The sequence below is a fragment of the Pongo pygmaeus genome, chromosome 7, assembly GCF_028885625.2.
Source record: "Pongo pygmaeus isolate AG05252 chromosome 7, NHGRI_mPonPyg2-v2.0_pri, whole genome shotgun sequence".
NCBI classification, from domain to species: domain Eukaryota; kingdom Metazoa; phylum Chordata; class Mammalia; order Primates; family Hominidae; genus Pongo; species Pongo pygmaeus.
The window spans coordinates 37,018,949-37,038,725 of NC_072380.2; the positions used below are offsets into that span (position 1 = coordinate 37,018,949).

General features: G+C 38.0%; 1 protein-coding gene across 1 annotated transcript in view; it reads left to right on the forward strand.

The window, feature by feature from the left end:
* Nucleotides 1-7,182: 7,182 nt before the first annotated feature.
* KCNU1 (potassium calcium-activated channel subfamily U member 1) overlaps nucleotides 7,183-19,777 on the forward strand; it is a 164,000-nt gene continuing 151,405 nt past the window's right edge. Inside the window, 2 exon segments of the mRNA XM_054497661.2 lie at nucleotides 7,183-7,389; nucleotides 10,088-10,207. Coding sequence (XP_054353636.1) covers nucleotides 7,195-7,389; nucleotides 10,088-10,207 — 315 coding nt within the window. The 5' untranslated portion in view covers nucleotides 7,183-7,194.

Genomic DNA, 19,777 nt, shown 5'->3' on the forward strand with positions numbered 1-19,777 from the left:
CCCTGATTCGAGCCTCTTTTCTTCCTCTTCACTCAATACAACTCTCCCCTACTCACCATTCAAACCGCCTACGAGCCTAAATTTTCATGGCCATGGGACGGACAAGGACCCCGTCTTTAGCCGAACTAAGGAAAAGTCCTGCAACACCTTTACACACGCCCAGCCTTCTCTTGGGTCACTGCGTTCCACCTGGCCGATGATTAATGCACTTCAGCACTTTGGGAGGCCGAGGCGGGCGGATCACGAGGTCAGGAGATCGAGACCATCCTGGCTAACACGGTGAAACCCCGTCTCTACTAAAAATACAGGGGTGGTGGCGGGCGCCTGTAGTCCCAGCTACTCGGGAGGCTGAGGCAGGAGAATGGCGTGAATCCGGGAGGCGGAGTTTGCAGTGAGCCGAGATCGCGCAACTGCACTCCACCCTGGGCGACAGAGCGAGACTCTGTCTCAAAAAAAAAAAAAGAAGGAAAGAAAGTGCATTCTCCTTTCCACATATCTTCTCAGCCTGATCATGCTCTACCCCAGCTTCCTTAACCCCTTCTGTAGTCCTGGCCTGGGAAGCTTTTCATTCTACAGACCTCAGCTTCAAACAAGACGTATTTGAGGTAGCTTTCCTGACCCCCTCGATCCTCACTAGGTTAGTTTATTTTCTAAACACTTTTTGCAGTTTGTCATTGTAAATGTCTTCCTCAGTTGACTCTCTTCTATGAGGGAATGAACTGGATTTGTCTTAGTGTCCCTGGTGCTCCCAGTCCTTGGTATAAGGTAATTGTTAAACACACACACACAAACACACACACACACACCACAAAGATTCTAGCTTGCAGCTGGTAGTGAAAAAAATAGTTATTGTTTTTTATTCTTATCAAACCATCAACTACAAGGAGAATACTATCTTAATTACTGTGAAGGGTATCATTGCTTCAAAATTCTCTACCTTCCAAGTTCTGAACACTGAACTGCTACCAAGCTACGAAGGGCTATGCCTAGTCACATGTCCACCCATCACCAAATAACTCACTAACCGAGAATAATTACCAATTTTTTTTTCTTTTTTTTGAGACAGAGTCTCACTCTGTCACCCAGGCTGGAGTGCAGCGGCACGATCTCGGCTCACTGCAACCTCCACCTCCCGGGTTTGAGGGATTCTCCTGCCCCAGCCTCCCGAGTAGCTGGGATTACAGGCACCAACCACCCCGCCTGGCTAATTTTTTTGTATTTTTAGTAGAAAGGGGGTTTCACCATGTTGGCCAGGCTGGTCTCAAACTCCTGACCTCAGGTGATCTGCCTGCCTCGGCCTCCCAAAGTGCTGGGATTACAGACGTGAGCCACCGCATCTGGCCATAATTACCAAATTTAAATTTGCAAAGATGGTGACACTTTGACACTTGATCCAAATCAGGTGCCCCTTTCACTACACACACATACACACACACGCACATGCACACACACAATGAACCATGCATTACACACTATGGATGATGCTTTCGTCACAAGAACAGTTTGCCATCAAAGATGGGAAATATGGAGCAGAGAAATCTGGATAACTTGGGTTAAGTTTCATGCAAATTCAGTATTTCATTCACGTGACAAATATTTTTGAGGATCAACAATGTATTCATTCAATCGCCAAATATTTACAAAGTCTACACATTCCCAGGCATGTGCCAGGTACAATACTAGACAGAGTAATCGGTGATGAGTAAAGCGGAAATGATATCCCGTGCTTGTGGAGCTTACAGTCTTGTGAAAGGAGATAGAAAATAAACCAGGCAACAAGTAAATCACATAACAACAAATGTTGAGTACTATGAAGTGCTATAAAAGAAAGAGTCAGGGCACAAGACAGGGATGCCCTCTCTCGCCACTTCTATTCAACATAGTGTTGGAAGTTCTGGCCAGGGCAATTAGGCAGGAGAAGGAAATCAAGGGTATTCAATTAGGAAAAGAGGAAGTCAAATTGTCCCTGTTTGCAGATGACATGATAGTATATCTAGAAAACCCCATTGTCTCAGCCCAAAATCTCCTTAAGCTGATAAGCAACTTCAGCAAAGTCTCAGGATACAAAATCAATGTGCAAAAATCACAAGCATTCTTATACATCAATAACAGACAAACAGAGAGCCAAATCATGAGTGAACTCCCATTCACAATTGCTTCAAAGAGAATAAAATACCTAGGAATCCAACTTACAAGGGATGTGAAAGACCTCTTCAAGGAGAACTACAAACCACTGCTCAAGGAAATAAAAGAGGATACAAACAAATGGAAGAACATTCCATGCTCATGGGTAGGAAGAATCAATATCATGAAAATGGCCATCCTTCCCAAGGTAATTTACAGATTCAATGCCATCCCCATCAAGCTACCAATGACTTTCTTCACAGAATTGGAAAAAACTACTTTAAAGTTCATATGGAACCAAAAAAGAGCCCGCATCGCCAAGTCAATCCTAAGCCAAAAGAACAAAGCTGGAGGCATCACGCTACCTGACTTCAAACTATACTACAAGGCTACAGTAACCAAAACAGCATGGTACTGGTACCAAAACAGAGATATAGATCAATGGAACAGAACAGAGCCGTCAGAAATAATGCCACATATCTACAACCATCTGATCTTTGACAAACCTGAGAAAAACAAGAAATGGGGAAAGGATTCCCTATTTAATAAATGGTGCTGGGAAAACTGGCTAGCCATATGTAGAAAGCTGAAACTGGATCCCTTCCTTACACCTTATACAAAAATCAATTCAAGATGGATTAAAGACTTAAATGTTAGACCTAAAACCATAAAAACCCTAGAAGAAAACCTAGGCAATACCATTCAGGACATAGGCATGGGCAAGGACTTCATGTCTAAAACACCAAAAGCAATGGCAACAAAAGCCAAAATTGACAAATGGGATCTAATTAAACTAAAGAGCTTCTGCACAGCAAAGGAAACTACCATCAGAGTGAACAGGCAACCTACAAAATGGGAGAAAATTTTCGCAACCTACTCATCTGACAAAGGGCTAATATCCAGAATCTACAATGAACTCCAACAAATTTACAAGAAAAAAACAAACAACCCCATCAAAAAGTGGGCGAAGGACATGAACAGACACTTCTCAAAAGAAGACATTTATGCAGCCAAAAGACACATGAAAAAATGCTCACCATCACTGGCCATCAGAGAAATGCAAATCAAAACCACAATGAGATACCATCTCACACCAGTTAGAATGGCAATCATTAAAAAGTCAGGAAACAACAGGTGCTGGAGAGGATGTGGAGAAATAGGAACACTTTTACACTGTTGGTGGGACTGTAAACTAGTTCAACCCTTGTGGAAGTCAGTGTGGCGATTCCTCAGGGATCTAGAACTAGAAATTCCATTTGACCCAGCCATCCCATTACTGGGTATATACCCAAAGGACTATAAATCATGCTGCTATAAAGACACGTGCACACGTATGTTTATTGCCGCATTATTCACAATAGCAAAGACTTGGAACCAACCCAAATGTCCAACAATGATAGACTGGATTAAGAAAATGTGGCACATCTACACCATGGAATACTATGCAGCCATAAGAAATGATGAGTTCATGTCCTTTGTAGGGACATGGATGAAATTGGAAATCATCATTCTCAGTAAACTATCGCAAGAACAAAAAACCAAACACCGCATATTCTCACTCATAGGTGGGAATTGAACAATGAGAACACATGGACACAGGAAGGGGAACATCACACTTCAGGGACTGTTGTGGGTTGGGGGGAGGGGGGAGGGATAACATTGGGAGATATACCTAATGCTAGATGACGAGTTGGTGGGTGCAGTGCACCAGCATGGCACATGTATACATATGTAACTTACTGCACATTGGGCACATGTACCATAAAACCTAAAGTATAATAATAATAATAATAATAATAATAATAATTACAATAAAAGAAAAAAAAAAAAAAAAAAAAAAAAAAGAAAGAGTCAGAAAGCCGTAAGAGAGACCTAGGGAGAACTGAAGGACAGCAAAATAGCAGCCACTACTGAAGTGAGTGCTCTGGACAGAGGAAACAGAGGCATTGTGCTATAAGGGCCTGGACCAGGAAAAGGTTTGCACGTCCTCATAGCTAAGAGGAGGCGGTATGATTGGAGCGCAGCATAGATGATGTGTCGTGGGGTAACCAGTCGCTGTGGTTTGCCAGGACTAGGCGGTTTCTCCAGTCACTGGACTTTCAGTTTTGAACCTGGGACAGTTCTGAACAGGGACTGTTCGTCACTGTAGGTTCAAGATGGGTTTGAAGAGACTGATTTTGAAAGCACCTGCACATTTTTCAACTCATTTGCAGACAGTAATATTATTATCGTGATAACAGCATATTAGAAGGACAAACTACCTGCCTGTTCGAATTGAATGGAACCCTTTTTATGTTCATAGAGCAATATCTGCAAAAAGGGAAGAGGTGCCCAGGATGCATTATAATACAGCAGAATCAAAATACTTTGAAAATAGTGTTAGCCCAAGCAGCGCCATCCTGTAAACCCCTGCCATTTTGCACAGCCTGGTTAGGGTGGAAAATTCCCCTGGAGGGGCTCGGGCCGTGAGAAACATCCTGGCAAGTCCCAGGCCTAACTGTCAGATTGCAGGAAATTCTTCCCTTATCACATCCTGCCCTGCGGCGACCCATACTGCCCCACCTCTCCTGTGGGGACCTACAACTGCTCCAGTCTGTAAGCAGGGCTTGGGCTCCAGCGCTGTCTGGTGTTCCCCTTCTGCAAGTCTTTGTCCAATAAACCTGTGTTGCTGTTGAGCAACCTCCCCTTGTCTGTTTCTTTTCTCCATCCTAACAAATAGTAAATAGAAAAAGTGAAGAAAATGAGAAAATTAAAGGGATAATGATAGATTAATCATTACTTAAAATGGAGAATACTAAGTAAAAGATGTGGATGAATTTTGGCTTGGAAACTCTGATCTTGTCCACATAGTTGTAAGAGTGTATGCACACACACATATGTGAAAGAGATAAACAAGTGATTTCTCCCTCCCTCCTTCCCTTCCTTCCTTCCTCCCTCCCTCCCTTCCTTCATTCCTTCCTTCTTCCCTCCCTCCCTCCCTTCATTCCTTCCTTCCTTCCTCCTTCCCTGCCTCCCTCCCTCCCTTCTTTCCTTCCTTCCTCCTTCCCTCCCTCCCTCCTTCCTTCTTTCTCTCCCTCCTTTCCTTTACTTCTTCCTCCTCCTTTCTTTATAATTAATGCCATTCAAAAAAGGAACTGAAATGGCTAATGGCATCTTATATTGAGTTTTATGCTTTTCAAAATATGTTCACACTACCTTCTTGAATCCCCACAATAATTCTATCAAGTAGGTATTATCTTCCACATAAAATCAAAAGACTACGAACATTAAAATGACTTGTTAGACATCACACAGTAACTTAATAGAAGGACTGGGCTGGAACGCAGGGCTCCTAACTCCTAGACCAGTGTTCTTTTAAACATCGCCCTTTGTTATTAGCTAGCTCAATGACAGGATTTTGTAGAAATTATAGGTAAGCTTAAAGGCAGGAAATGTAACTGTGGCAGCAGTCCTAGGAAATGCTACAGTTATCTTCTGAAACAGCCTGCCAAACAGCGTGGAGTCATGGCAGGCTCCCAAGGACAACGTGATGATTCCTCTTGGGCCTCTTCACCTGGTGTCAGGTTATCTTCGTAGTAACTGGGGTGAACTAGGCCCTCCACTGGGCTCTGACATTTCGCCTGCCACTTGTGCACACTGAAAGGCATGACATTTCTTACACCTTTGAAAACATCAGGGAAAATCAAAGAAATTTCTCTCATTCTGAACTTTACCTCTGCTGGGCCAAAGGTTTGCTGCCAGGGCAGTAATAAAAGCAAGAAAGAGGAGAGTTCCATAAAGAAGAGATAAGTGGAATGGATTTATGGGCTGAAATAACAATCAACCAATGACCACACTAGTTAAATTGCCTTCTTCAATACCTGCACTCTATACTATGCCTTTCTTATGTAAAGAATAAACAAAACCTTTTTTTTTCTGTTTCAAGGTAATCTTGATTTTCATTGTGTGTAATTAAGGAGTACAACGTGATATTCTTTGGATTGATGCACAACAGATACACATATTTTCAAGTCACGTGATAATTTAATACATTCACATAATTTGTACAGATCAAGTCAGTGTACTTGGGATATCAATCAACTTACATATTTGTATTTTCTGTATGCTGGAAACATTCAAATTTTTCTCTTCTAGCTATTCTTGAATGTACAACAGATTATCATAAGCTGTAGTCACTTCACTGATCTATAGAACATTAGATGTTATTTCTTCTATCAAACCAAATATTTGTACCCATTAATCAACTTCTCTTTATCCCACTTCTTTCCTCAGCCACCCTTCCCGGCCTCTGGTAACCATGAATCTACTCTCTATCTTTACGAGATCCACTGTTTTAGCTTCCGCATATGAGTACAAATGCAAAATGCTCTTTTAATATACTTATGCATAGTGAAACAGGGACTACAGTCAAGCAAATTCACGTATCTATCATCTCACAGAGTTAATCTTTTTTTGTGTGCGTGTAAGAAGAGCCCTTAAAATCTACTCTTTTAGCAAAAATCCTGAATACAAAATAATTTTGTTAATTATGTTCTTTGTTCTGTGCACTAGATCTTCTAGACTTACTCATTCTGCATATCTGCTCCTTTGTATGAGGGATAAATAAAAACTTTAAAGTACTTCTCTCTTCTGTCCTTCCAAGCCCACTAAGCATGTGGCATCCTCCCAGATAAACAACTCATTCACACACATAGTTGGCTGTTGTTTCACTCCAAAGGAGTTGATTTGAAATTATTTGATTGCCTTAACTGAACTGATAACCAGCTGATCATTGCTACAGATAATGGGATTTCTTCAAGGCATAGAGAAAGTCAGTAACAATCCGATCTAGAATTATGATTTTTTGACTATTCATATTGTAGGCCCTAGCCATCTCCAGTTGTGTATTCATTCACAACCCATGAGCTGGCACCGGGAGACTGGCAGACCCTTGTTCCTGGAACCTCTCACTGGTTATCACGCCTAACGTTGGAACACTGTGGTACAGTGAACTCTGATTCCTGGAATTGTTACCAGGTGACCATGATGTCATCAAATGGCCTGGCAATTCTGTCTACTGATGTCTCGAACATGTTTCGGACTAAGCAACGAAATGAAACTTGGGAAGACTTGCCAAAAATGTCCTGCACAACTGAGATCCAAGCAGCATTCATTCTCTCCTCCTTTGTGACCTTCTTCAGTGGACTCATCATCCTGTTGATCTTCAGGCTGATCTGGAGATCTGTTAAAAAATGGCAAAACATCAAGGGAACAGGAATTATCTTGGTCAGTTTCCTTATTAGGGATCCCTCTGTGTGAAGTCGGAGATGAGTTTGGGGTAGTTTTGTGTTTAGTAAAAGATCTAAGCTTCATTCAGTTTTTCAAGCTAACAGAGTCAGCTTCTATGGCCTGGTGCCTCAGAACGGGTGGTAAGCCAGACCTCAGGCCACATTTTGAAGCCTGAAGAGACAGGGCCAGGCCTCTTCTCTCTCCCATCACTGGAAAAAGCAATGTTTTGTGTGGATAATGATTAATGTTAGCTCTGGAAACGGAGGTCACTGTTCTGAAAAAAAGGTTCATAAACACTATGTCCATGCCTCTATCTTGAATTTTAACAAGACAATTGTGCTAGGTCATAGAAAGGAGGTGAAAGGGAACAAGACATCAACGTCAACCTTGCTTTCATAAATTGTTCATGCATAATGCATGTGTACTGACGTGTACATTGCCTTTTGTGTACCATATGAAGACAATACATTGAGTTGCACATACACAGAGAAGCCCATGCATACATGCCTGTGCCATCCAGTCATAGATGCAAGGACATTTCTTATACCCAAACAAGCTTAGCAGGAGTTGATGTTGTTGAATAACAGCTGGCAAACGATGATGATGAGAATAAATGATGTATTATACAGATAAGGCATTGCTTAAGAGCTTGAAATAAAGCTCTCAAATGCTGTGTAATGGATGTTCTATTATCAGAGATCAAAGGCAAAGAGTTTTACTATACCCTGTGTAGTTTGTTTCCAATTTTGCTTCCCAAACTTTCTTTCTCTGATAGATTATAGCAATTTCCATAACACAACACATTTCACCTGTGCATCATAATATTGAAAATTTGCTTAAAACATTTCTTTTAGTGCTAAAACCTACATAAAATACAATTTATAAATTGGTAAGTTTTAAGGTTATTGGTAATATGGAATTTTGTTTTCCATATTTGAAAATTATCCAATATTGAAGCTTATAGATTTTGTTCCTAAACAGGTTTATTCTATTGATTATTTCTACATTATGGATTTTAAGCAGTGGCACAATAATTGGAGAAAGAATTCTGGGATACTGACTTATGGGTAAATAGCTATGATGAATCTGCATCCTTGTTTCTACCTTGTTTTGTTGTTGTTAATGCACAACTGAATTTGTAGGATTTTTAAATCTTCTTAGTCTTCTGCTCCAGGCAATGTTCTTGTTCTCCATTATGTTCATTTTGTGTGATTACAAAAATGTGAGAGTACATTTGTCAATTTCCTATATTTTTCATTTCTTACTCTGGTGTAATTTATGTCTACACTTCAATCCAGGTGTGCCCTTTAATTACAAATATTTAGCAAATGTTACAAAATGTTAAGAAGTGAGCCTGAGCAACCAGAATGCTGTACCATTCTGCTTTCGAATCTTGAGGAAAGAGTTTGATCAAGTTGAGTTACTTTTCAATAATTTGTTTTGTTACATCAAATTAAGAGTGACCTGTTTTTCTCTAAGCCTTTGGAGAAGTTGGACAAATGCAAAAAAAAAAAAAATCAGAAATCTAGGTGTACTGTGAAGAGTTATTTTAAAAATTATTTGGAGAGTTACAATTTCTCTCCTTAAATGTGTGTTTAAAACATTTATTACATCTATAAATATGATTTTATTATATCTTAGGACCAATTTGTTTTTCCACAGAAGGTAGTTCCAATTTTATGATGGAATTCAAATGAGTATTCTATATTAATGTCATACCTAGTATTTTTTTAAATTAATTCTCAGACAACATTTAGAAACAGACATGAGTCATGTGTATTAGAGGGCAAATCATTGATCAGGATGTGAAATTTTATCAAAGAGTTTTTTAATGAGACTTCCCTTCTTCAGAAAATATGAGTAGAAAAATTAAGTGATTTTGAAATCCTGGCTTCATATAAAATGAGCTTTTTTGGAAGTCAGAGGGACTCATCTAGCTTGGTGTGGGTAGTCCTAGTTGGTTCGTGTATTTCTTTGTGGTGGTTCTAGACTATTATCAACAAACAATTAATGCCAGCTCAGGCCTCAGCCTTTCCTCATTGCCTGGTATTAGGAAAGTCATTTAATTTCGCTATACCTTGGTTTCCACATCAATATAAAATTTATTTAGTCATGCCTAACTTTATCGTACGAGATTACTGTAACATTCAAATATAATAAGTAAAGACATTCTATAAATGTGAGGAAGGATTTATAATTTCAGAATACAACAACACCAGGCAAAAAACTAAAAGCAACACAAAATTGCTGAAAACTTCCCCCTTCTCTCACAAAATGCGGACACTTAAGTAATCACCTAAAAAAATCAATTTGTAATCTTTTTTTCTTTGTCCACATATCTTGATGAAAACTGTTATGCTTATGCCCAGAGCAGAAGGAAGCATGATGCTCCCAATTCTGATCGTTGCAATGATGTCAGTTTGAAGGGTCTGGGACTGAGTATACATGAGAAAGACATGGAGGAAGACTGCAGAATTCAGTACAAAAAAAAGCTGTGCGGAAAACCAGGAAAATGCAAATCCAGTAAAATCCCTTTTATGAAATATTGAATAAGCAACTTCAGGGTTCCCTGGTTTGGACAAGATAGAGCGATTTTTGACTGATACCATCACAAGAGGCTCTATCAACATAAGTAAAACAGATTTCTTTCTCTCAGATCCAGCTCACATTATAAATTTCTTTCTCTTGATTATAGGAACTGTTCACATCAGGTACCATCGCTAGGAACCATGTAAGAAGCCTCCACTTTCAGGGACAATTTCGTGATCGTATAGAAATGTTGCTTTCGGCCCAGACCTTTGTGGGGCAGGTGTTGGTAAGTACATTTTCGGTGTTAGCTTGCTAACAAACTTTAGCCATAGGTGTGATTATAGTCAGTATAAATCAATTGATTCCCTAGGTAAACAACTGATGTTCCTTTGGTCGTCTTTTCTGTAATATCACCACCTCCCCATCCCCACCTCCTTGTGTCTACCACTCTTTACCCATTATCTTGCTTTGTTTATCTCTGGAGTGAATATAATTACTAAAAATTGTATTATATTATTATAATAATTTTATAATATTAATATAAATCATGATATATTATTAATAATGTTATATAATTAATATGTAATACATTATCTGTAATAATATGTAATTATATGGAATAATTATATAATTATTAGTAATTATATTCTTACTAATTATAGTTAATTACTAATTATATAATTATATATTTATAAATAGTAATATATATTTACTAATTGATTATATATTTATAATTATATAATTACTAATTGTGTATTAAAATTATATTTTATATTTATTTTCAGTCTTTCCACTTGGAAGAAAGCTTTGTTAGGGCAATAGTTGTGAGCATTTGGTTCTCCTTATATATGCAGATGGGTGTGCACATAGATATTTTCAAAAAATGTTTAGTAAACTAATCAGACCTGAAGTCTATAGCTACTTTCCTCTTCTTTGATTTCAATAGACCTCTTTATTTCATTATGCAAAGTAGCCTTTAGTGTCCCTCTGTGACATTTATCACTCTACTTCCTATTTTAATCTCGGTAATTTGAACGTATTAAATCTCACTTTGGGCATCATCTCCTCGGGGCATCCTAACCTTACCTCTTTATTAGGCTAAGAGTTCCTCCTCTAGCTTCTGTAATATTCGTTGAGCATTGCTATTAAAATTATCTGTGCACATGCTTGTCTCTCCCAGAGTACAGTGAGCTCCTGTCCATACTATGTCATGGAAATGTTTATTTCCCATTGTCAGGAAATAACAGATGCCCTATAAATGAAGATTGCACTGATCATCCTTTCAGTAGTGTAGTTTGATCTAAAATATGAAAAGATGAAATTCGTAATTAGGGGTATGCTGCCATCAGATGGTCTTATGGTGGAAGTAGGTTCATGTGAGCTAAAGATTATCCTCTGTTTTTTATAACTAGCAAAAACATGGCTCTTTTCCAGTTACTGTTTAATTCCAATCTAATAAATTGCTAAAGCTTGGTTGGAAGTATTAAGTAAAACTCCTTTCATAAAAGCTGCAGGGAATGTTGAATCATCTGGAAATGTGCCTCTCCTTTTTCTGTCTTCTAAAGTTTTTGATCTCCTTTGCTGAAATCTCTGTGGGTATGACCCATTGAAGAAGGATTTTGTAATTCTCTCTGATGATATCAGGGATTTCTTGGTTAGGATCTCTTCAAATGTTCAAGTCATGTTTGTATGAGAAACTTTGGGAATAATACATTAAAGGTCACTAGGGTGAGGGAGAAGGGAACTTACAACATCCATCATATGAGCATTGCATATGGGAAGTGGGTGGGAAAGGAATGATGAAAAATTATATACCAATAAAAATTACTTATTTAATGAAGGGAAACTGTATTATTTTAACCTATAACAGCTGGTGATTATCTAGTTGGAACAGCAGGAGGCAAGGAGTAAAGCTTAGATTAGAATAAATACTCTAGGCCGGGTGCGGTGGCTCATACCTCTAATCTAGCACTTTGAGAGGCAGAGGCAGGAGGATGGCTTGAGCCCAGGAGATCAAGACCAGCTTGAGCAGCATAGCAAGACCTCACCTCTACAAATAATTTAAAAGTTAACTCAGCGTGTTGGCCTGCACCTGTGGTCCCAGCTACTCGGGAGGCTGAGATAGGAGGATCGCTTGAGCCTGGGTGGTCAAGGCTGCAGTGCTGCAGTGAGCTGTGATCATGCCACTGCACTCCAGCCTAGGCGACAGAGAGAGACCCCCTCAAAAAAAAAAATACTCTAATATTGAAAGGCATGACTGAGCCTCTTAGAGATCCCAAGTACAGTTTTAAGTTCTCTTAAAATGGCTTATAGTTCCTTCCTTCTATCCTTCTTTCCTTCCTTTGTAATTCGTTTACTTCTTTCAACAAATATTTATTGTTTGCCAAGTACATGCTAGGCCGACATTCTAGGTATAGTGGAAAGTTCAGGCAAGAGACTTGCATTTAAGAAACTTAAATTCTAGTGAGGGTAGATATGAAAATTACATACATACATAAATAAGATAAATTCAGATGAGGAATGCCATGAGGGAGATATGAGTGAAGTGTTTGTGAGGTATGGTTGTTATGGAGTAAGATCACAGTGATGAGAGAAAAAAATCTCTAAAAAGGTAAGATTTGAGCTAAAGCATGATGACAAAGAATAAAGCAATTGAAGAATTAAGGAAATAGAGTTCCAGATTGAGAGAATAGAATTGTGAAGGCAGAGCTCCACAAGAGTTTACTGCAAGTACCAGAAGGAGGCTCCTATGCTAGGGACATGGAGGGCACGGGACAGCGAGGTCTGAGAAGAGACTGGAAAATGGCACAATGTCTTAAGATTCATAGGGAGGAGCTAAAAGACTCAAAGGGAATCACTCTGTTCTAAGGTAAAGGGATGTCTGAGATCTTAAAACATGAGTTGACATGGTCTGATTCTATTTTAAGGTTCAAGAGGCACTAAAGGCTGAAAATAAAAGAACTGTCAAAAGTAAGCCAGGAAAATGATGGTAGAAATTAGGAATACAATTTTAATATCACGTAAGTTTAAGTTCAACAAAATTCAACCATAACCTTTGAAATGATAAATGTAACAAACCACAAAGAAGATATAACATCATTAACATCACTGCACCAAAAATATAACCCCAAGATAGGTAAAACATTAAAAAGTTATTTTGATAAATGAAAAATAATTAAAATAAGTGAACTAAGTATCAAATGCAAAAAGTTAGAGAATAAAAACATTAAATCTAAGCAGAATAAATTTAAAAGATAGTTAGAAATTAATGAATTATAAAACAGCCAATTACTTCAAACAATGAAATAGAGAAATCAATAGCTAGTCTATAAACAAGGAAAAAAAAGGAAAAAGTACAACTATATGAAATAAGACATTTAAATGAGAAAATAAATATAGATAAAAAGGAAATTGAAAATATATATATGCAATTAACTTTGAAAACTAGATGATTTTTACAATAATATGAATTACCAAAACTGTCCATAAAAGGAGAAATTTAAACAGACAAAATATCTGGAAAAAACAAAGTTGTCAAAGACCCATAATCATCATCACCACCCTCCCTTTTTGCCCCTTCGATGAGAGACTTGGGTGATTTCAAAGACCAGTCTATAAAACCCTCAAGGACTAGCTATCTCTAATGCTATTTAAACAGCTCCAGGTCATGGAAAAGAAAGCATTACATTTTCTTTTCCAATGAAGACACAGTACTTATATGAAAATCCCCCCAAATAGCAAATTTTTATATACCCTACAAACTAACACCCTTAATACTTTGAGGGAGAATACATGGGCAACCACTCAACAGAAGACAAAGAAAAGGAATAAGGAGGAAGAGGAAAATAGGAAGAAGGGAAAAAAAGGAAAAGGGGAAAGAGGAAAAGAGAAAGAAGGAACGTGAGAAGGGAACTCCAACAGTCAAAAAGATTCTCTTCAAAAAACACGCCCTCTAGAGGTCTTCCTATATTATTAATATTAATAGAATATGACAAGGTATCGATCAACTCTGTAGCATCTATGGGTTTGATGTTTAGTGCATCTATGGGTTAGGTGTGGTATATCAATTACCTGCGGAAAAAAGCTTTCTTCTAAATTTAGTTCCAAATATGATCCTGTTCTCAAACAATTATCTTATTCCTTTTTGAGATTTTGTGTTGTTGTAAATTATGTAACTGACTGTGTTTCTCTATTGCTTTGTGGCCAGAAAATGTAAAACCAAAATTATGGCTTATTTTTAGCAAGTGTATCTATTTTTAGCATCCTCCCAAGCACTACTGTATGCTCACATTCTGTTTTTCTGGCCTCTCTGGCTTCTTTTTTTTTTTTTTTTTCAGGTAATCTAGCATTTTGTGTTTTTGTATTCTGCCTTAAATCCTTTCTGTAAATGCATAACCTTTTCAGTGAACATGTAATCCTCTCTGTAGATAAATTAAGCCCCTAGCAACAACAACAGTTGTCAAACTTAGTATACAGAATAACTAAATGCACAAATAAAGCATCATAATTCATTTGGAAATGGGAAAGAATATTTCAAAAATGGTGCCTGGAATGACTAAATTACTTATTTTGCTGTTTTTTGCTCATTTTCCTAATGTAATGCAACCTCTCAGAAAAAAATAAGAAAAACATAAAACATATTGGAAAAGATCAGTCTCTTCATATTTTATATGCATTGTTTATGTGAAAATAAAATAAACCTTTTCCACCACCTTGAGATGAGCTGTATCTTTATCTTTGTTTTTTTCCACTTCCTTTCCTTATTCCATATTTTATGTCGAATATACCATCAAGCATCAAGAATTTACTTTTGTATATAGCATGAGAATACAGTTTAGAGATCATTATCACATGAATAAAGAAAACACTGGCAGGAAACACTACACTATCTTCCTAGAAATTTTTTTGCAGATGATTACCTTGTTTATGTTTTTCTCTGCAGTGATCATTTATGGATATTATTGTTTATCTTTTCATGCACATGATACAGTATTTTAAAAGTACAAAGTAAAAACTAAATTCCTTCCTTACCCCTATCCCCAGAAGCAAGTACGTACTGCCATGAGTTTCTTCCTTCAAAGCTCTGCAAATTCTCAGCAAGATTGTCAGATTTATTTTATTTAGGTGTTCAGGCCACTTAGGATACTCTTCTCCTCCTATAATTGTATCTATAAATATAAATTTTGAAATAATGCGTTACTTCTTGTGGCACTTGTTTGTGGAGAGTAGTAAAGTGTATGTGGCTCGTGAAGCCAGTGGAGGTAAAATTAGATCTGAATTCAGGTTAGTCCATAGATCCTGTCTTCAAATAGGGATACACCCTGCAAGAAAGGGAGGGATGTCAACAGGTTTCTGAAGGGTCAGCAGGTGGAACAGTTCTCCAACTTTCCTAGGTTCTACTTCCTAATAGTGATGAAGCTGCAAACTCCACATGCTCATTTTCCTTTTCCCCACTGCCATTTCACAATCCGTTTTTCAAGAGAGGCACTATCATTACCTGCTTTTTAAATGAGGAAACTGACACATATCTCATAGAAATACAATGTAAAATTTATAAAGTGGGGATGAAAAATACTATCTATAGATTTCAATAAATGAGCTAAAATATAAGAATAAGTTAACATTGTAATCATTATTATAGTGTTGTCATTATTACATGAGTTAATAAGTGTAAAATATATATAGGTTCTGCATATAATAAGCATTTATAGGTATTGTTATTAATATTTGTATAAACAAAATATCTCAGGACTTATATCTATAAACATAAACAATGACTAATATTGATGTTGAACCCTGTCTCTTTCTAACAATAAGTGATATCTATAAATACCTACATTAATTTGAAAAACCCAAATGTGGCACATATACACCATGGAATACTATGCAGCCATAAAAAATGATGAGTTCATGTACTTTGTAGGGACATGGATGAAGTTGGAAACCATAATTCTCAGCAAACTATCACAAGGACAAAAAACCAAACATTCGCATGTTCTCACTCATAGATGGGAATTGAAAAATGAGAACACTTGGACACAGGAAGGGGGACATCACACACTGGGGCCTGTTGTGGGATGGGGGAGGGGGGAGGGATAGCATTAGGAGATATACCTAATGTAAATGACAAGTTAATGGGTGCAGCACACCAACATGGCACATGTATATATGTGTATCAAACCTGCATGTTGTGCACATGTACCCTAGAACTTAAAGTATAATAATAAAAAATAAAATAAAATAAAAATAAATAAATAAAAAGAAAAATCCATCTCATGGATGAATTTCTTATAAAATTTTACTTTTTGTTTTGTAATGATCAGCTTATAATGTTGTTTAATAAAAATTATAATGACAATTCAATCTAGAAAAAAATATATAAAATAATATTTTGAGGCAGATGTCAAGAAATTTAGATTCCTTTTTGGTTTCTTGCACCTATCTTGAGATTTCAAACGTGCTCTCCCATTTTTCCATTTGTTTATTATGGGAAACAATATTTGTTAGGGGCATTAAGCAGTAATTACTAATCAACATGACATTTTATGTTGTAACTAGGATGATCATAAACACAGATTTCTGCTAGTTGTCCTAGCGTAATTGTTAATAGAGCCTCTTTTATTCTTAAAAGTCTATATATGGTCAGGCATAGTGGCTCACACCTGTAATCCCAGCACTTTGGGAGGCCGAGGCAGGTGGATCATGAGGTCAGGAGTTTGAGACCAGCCTGACCAACGTGGTGAAACCCCGTCTCTACTAAATATGCAAAAATTAGCCAGGCATGGTGGTGCTCGCCTGTAATCCCAGCTACTCAGGAGGCTGAGGCAGGAGAATCACTTGAACCTGGGCAGCAGAGGTTACAATGAGCTGAGATTATGCCACTGCACTCCAGCCTGGGTGACAGAGCGAGACTCTGTCTCTCAAAAAAAAAAAGGTCTATATGTTTGGACAATAAATAATATAGTCACCTTTGTTTTAAATGAAAGCAAGTCACAGGTCATTTTCCAAAGAAGAGGAGCCAACAGGGAGAACACAACTTTGTCTCCTTGATAGCCCCACAGATTAAATTCCAGCTTTGATTAGAAAGAACCTTTTTTTTTTTTTGGTATGCCTCTTTTTCTCTAATTTGCACCTTTCTTCCCCTTTCCTCATGGGTCATGTTCCTACCTTTTGGTCTCATTTAGCTTTTTTGGAGATGTACATGTTTCATTAGTCTCATGAAAAAGTAGCTTTATTCATTAATTCTACATACATAAATATATATATACCTCAGTGTGTGAGTACAATTTATACACATACACATATGTATAATTAATATCTTCCTTCGCCTTCTTAATTTTAGTATTTTTTTTCCAATTTATCTTAATTTTCCTTTTCTCCCCCTCTAGTCAGTTATATGAACGTATCACATGCTACACCACCAGTTCAGGATGAGCATTTTCTCATAAACTTTTTCTGGTACCCAAACTGCTTCCTCTTACCAGCCAAAAGTCCATCCTGGCCAGGCATGGTGGTTCATTCCTATAATCCCATGACTTTGGGAGCCTGAGGCAGTAGAATCACTTGAGCCCAGGAGTTTGAGACCAGCCTGGCAACATAGTGAGACCTCATTTGTACAAAAAATAAAAATATAATTACCCAGGCATGGTGACACACATCTGTTGTCCCAGCTATTTAATTGAAAGGCTGAGGTGGGAGGATTGCCTGAGCCCAGGAGGCTGAGGCTGCAGTGAGCTGAGATTGCACCACCCACTCCAGCCTGGGCAACAGAGCAAAACTCTGTCTCAACAAAAACAAAAACAAAAACAAAACAAAACATAAGAAATGAAAGTCCAACCCAAGCTGAAGAAAGAGAGGTCTAGTTGGGCTCTAAATTTCTTGGGAGGAATCCCTAAATCCATGTTTCCTCTTTGCAAGGAGATGGGGCAGGGAGAGCTAATTCCAGCCCACAGGGCAAAAAGGATTAATGGGTAATAAACACATTGCTCAATGGTTCTTGTGAAGCTTGCCCTTTAAAAAGAACATCCTCAGGACAGGTGTTTTCAGTGGCAGTGGCTCACACTGTTAGCTTTGGCAGAGGAGCCTGGGCTCCTTCCCCCTAGAGCCTCTACCTGCCTCTGTCACCAGCAGTGACTAATCTTGGATGTCTCATGCACTTGGCACTTTCTCTTAATCACTGACCCTGATTGCAGATACCCAGCAGCTCTGTCAGTAATCCCCCTCACATCTGGCATCCACATCCATGCCTTGTCCAGGCTGTCAGTAATCATCCCCTTCAAGGCCAGAAAGTGGCTGGTCAATGAGGGGCACAGGGACTTGGTAGAAATGGCCCCCAGGATGGTGTGTACCTGATCCATCCCAGACTGGCACCCCAGGAAAGTTCCTCAGTGGTTGGCCGAAGGTGATGTGGGGGTTGGGCTGGACACTTGCCCCTTCCTTTGCAGAAGCAGTGTGGTACTTTCCAAACTTCTCCTGTCCATAGTTCCCTGAATCTGTGTCCTGGAGGATCTGGCTGTACTTGACTTCCTCCTTCCAACATCGTATTGATGAATTCACTGGACAATTGGATCTTCACAGAACTTGTGTTCTTGGCTGGGGCAGCTTTGATGAGTGTCTTTCTGAGATCCAGCTCATCCTTTGCCCTCTGGATCAGCTTGGCCTTGGGCTTGGGGTAATATTTGTTGTCAGTCTGGGCATCCCTGTATTCAGGACCAGAGTTTCATCATCTCCCTCAACTTAGCCCAGAGGCACAGGACAGCACCACAAGCCCAGGCTAGGTCCCACCATCTTGCACAGCCTTCACCGTGGAAACAGCTATCTGGGCTGGCCAAATTTTCCAGCTTCTTGAGTTGAAATTAATTGTATCCGAATTTTTCCTCTGAGTACTTCTTTGGCTATATCTCAGAGACTCTGCAAGTAATGCTCTTATTTTTATTGATGCATAATTCATCTTTTAAGTTGTTTAAATTTTAATTTTGGTTTTTTGTTTGATACATTATCTATTTAGAGAAATGTTGTATGCTTTCACTTTCCTCAGATGGAGGGGTTTTCGATTGGGGATAGAGTGGCTATCTTTTCTACTTTGGTAGAAATTTATGGTCCAAGAATGTCAAAGCTTTTATGATTTCTACTTCACGGAATTTATGGAGAAATTCTTTTTGCCTAGTACATGATCAATTTTTACTACCATGTAATGGAATTTTGAAAGACTATTTGATGTATAAGCAATACTAATTATGTTATATGTGTTTTCCGTATCCTTAATTATTTGCTGAATGATTGAAAAGGACATGTCAGACAGCTTCATTTACAATTTTTTAGTTTTATTGACTGTCATGTATTTCCAGCAGACTTTGAATGATATATTCTTATACGATATCCACTGATATACAAAGTCACCTATTGTATCTTCTTGGTTGATAGTGCCTTTCATCATTATGAAATATCCATTTTTGCCAAATTTTGTATTGTTTTTGGCTTTGTTTTGCTTTTGCTGCAATATTTTGGAATGCAATATTAGCATGTAACATTGATCCTCCTGTTTTCATTGTATTCCTACTGGACTAGGATATCTTTGCCCAGCTCTCTTTCAATCTTTCTTTCTTATTTCTTCTTAAGTATGTCTCTTGGAAGTGTCATATAGCTGGATTTTTGTTCTTGTGTTGATTTAAAAATACATTTATTTTTTAATTTGCCAGGAGAATGTAATCATTTTCCTTTATGGTGATCTATTTTATTGGTATTTATATTATAATATTTGGAGATTAAATATACTGCATAATAGAATATCTAAATATTAGTGGCTTAAACAAACAAATGGGAGATCTGTTAGCAAGAAAGAGAGAACAGGTATTGG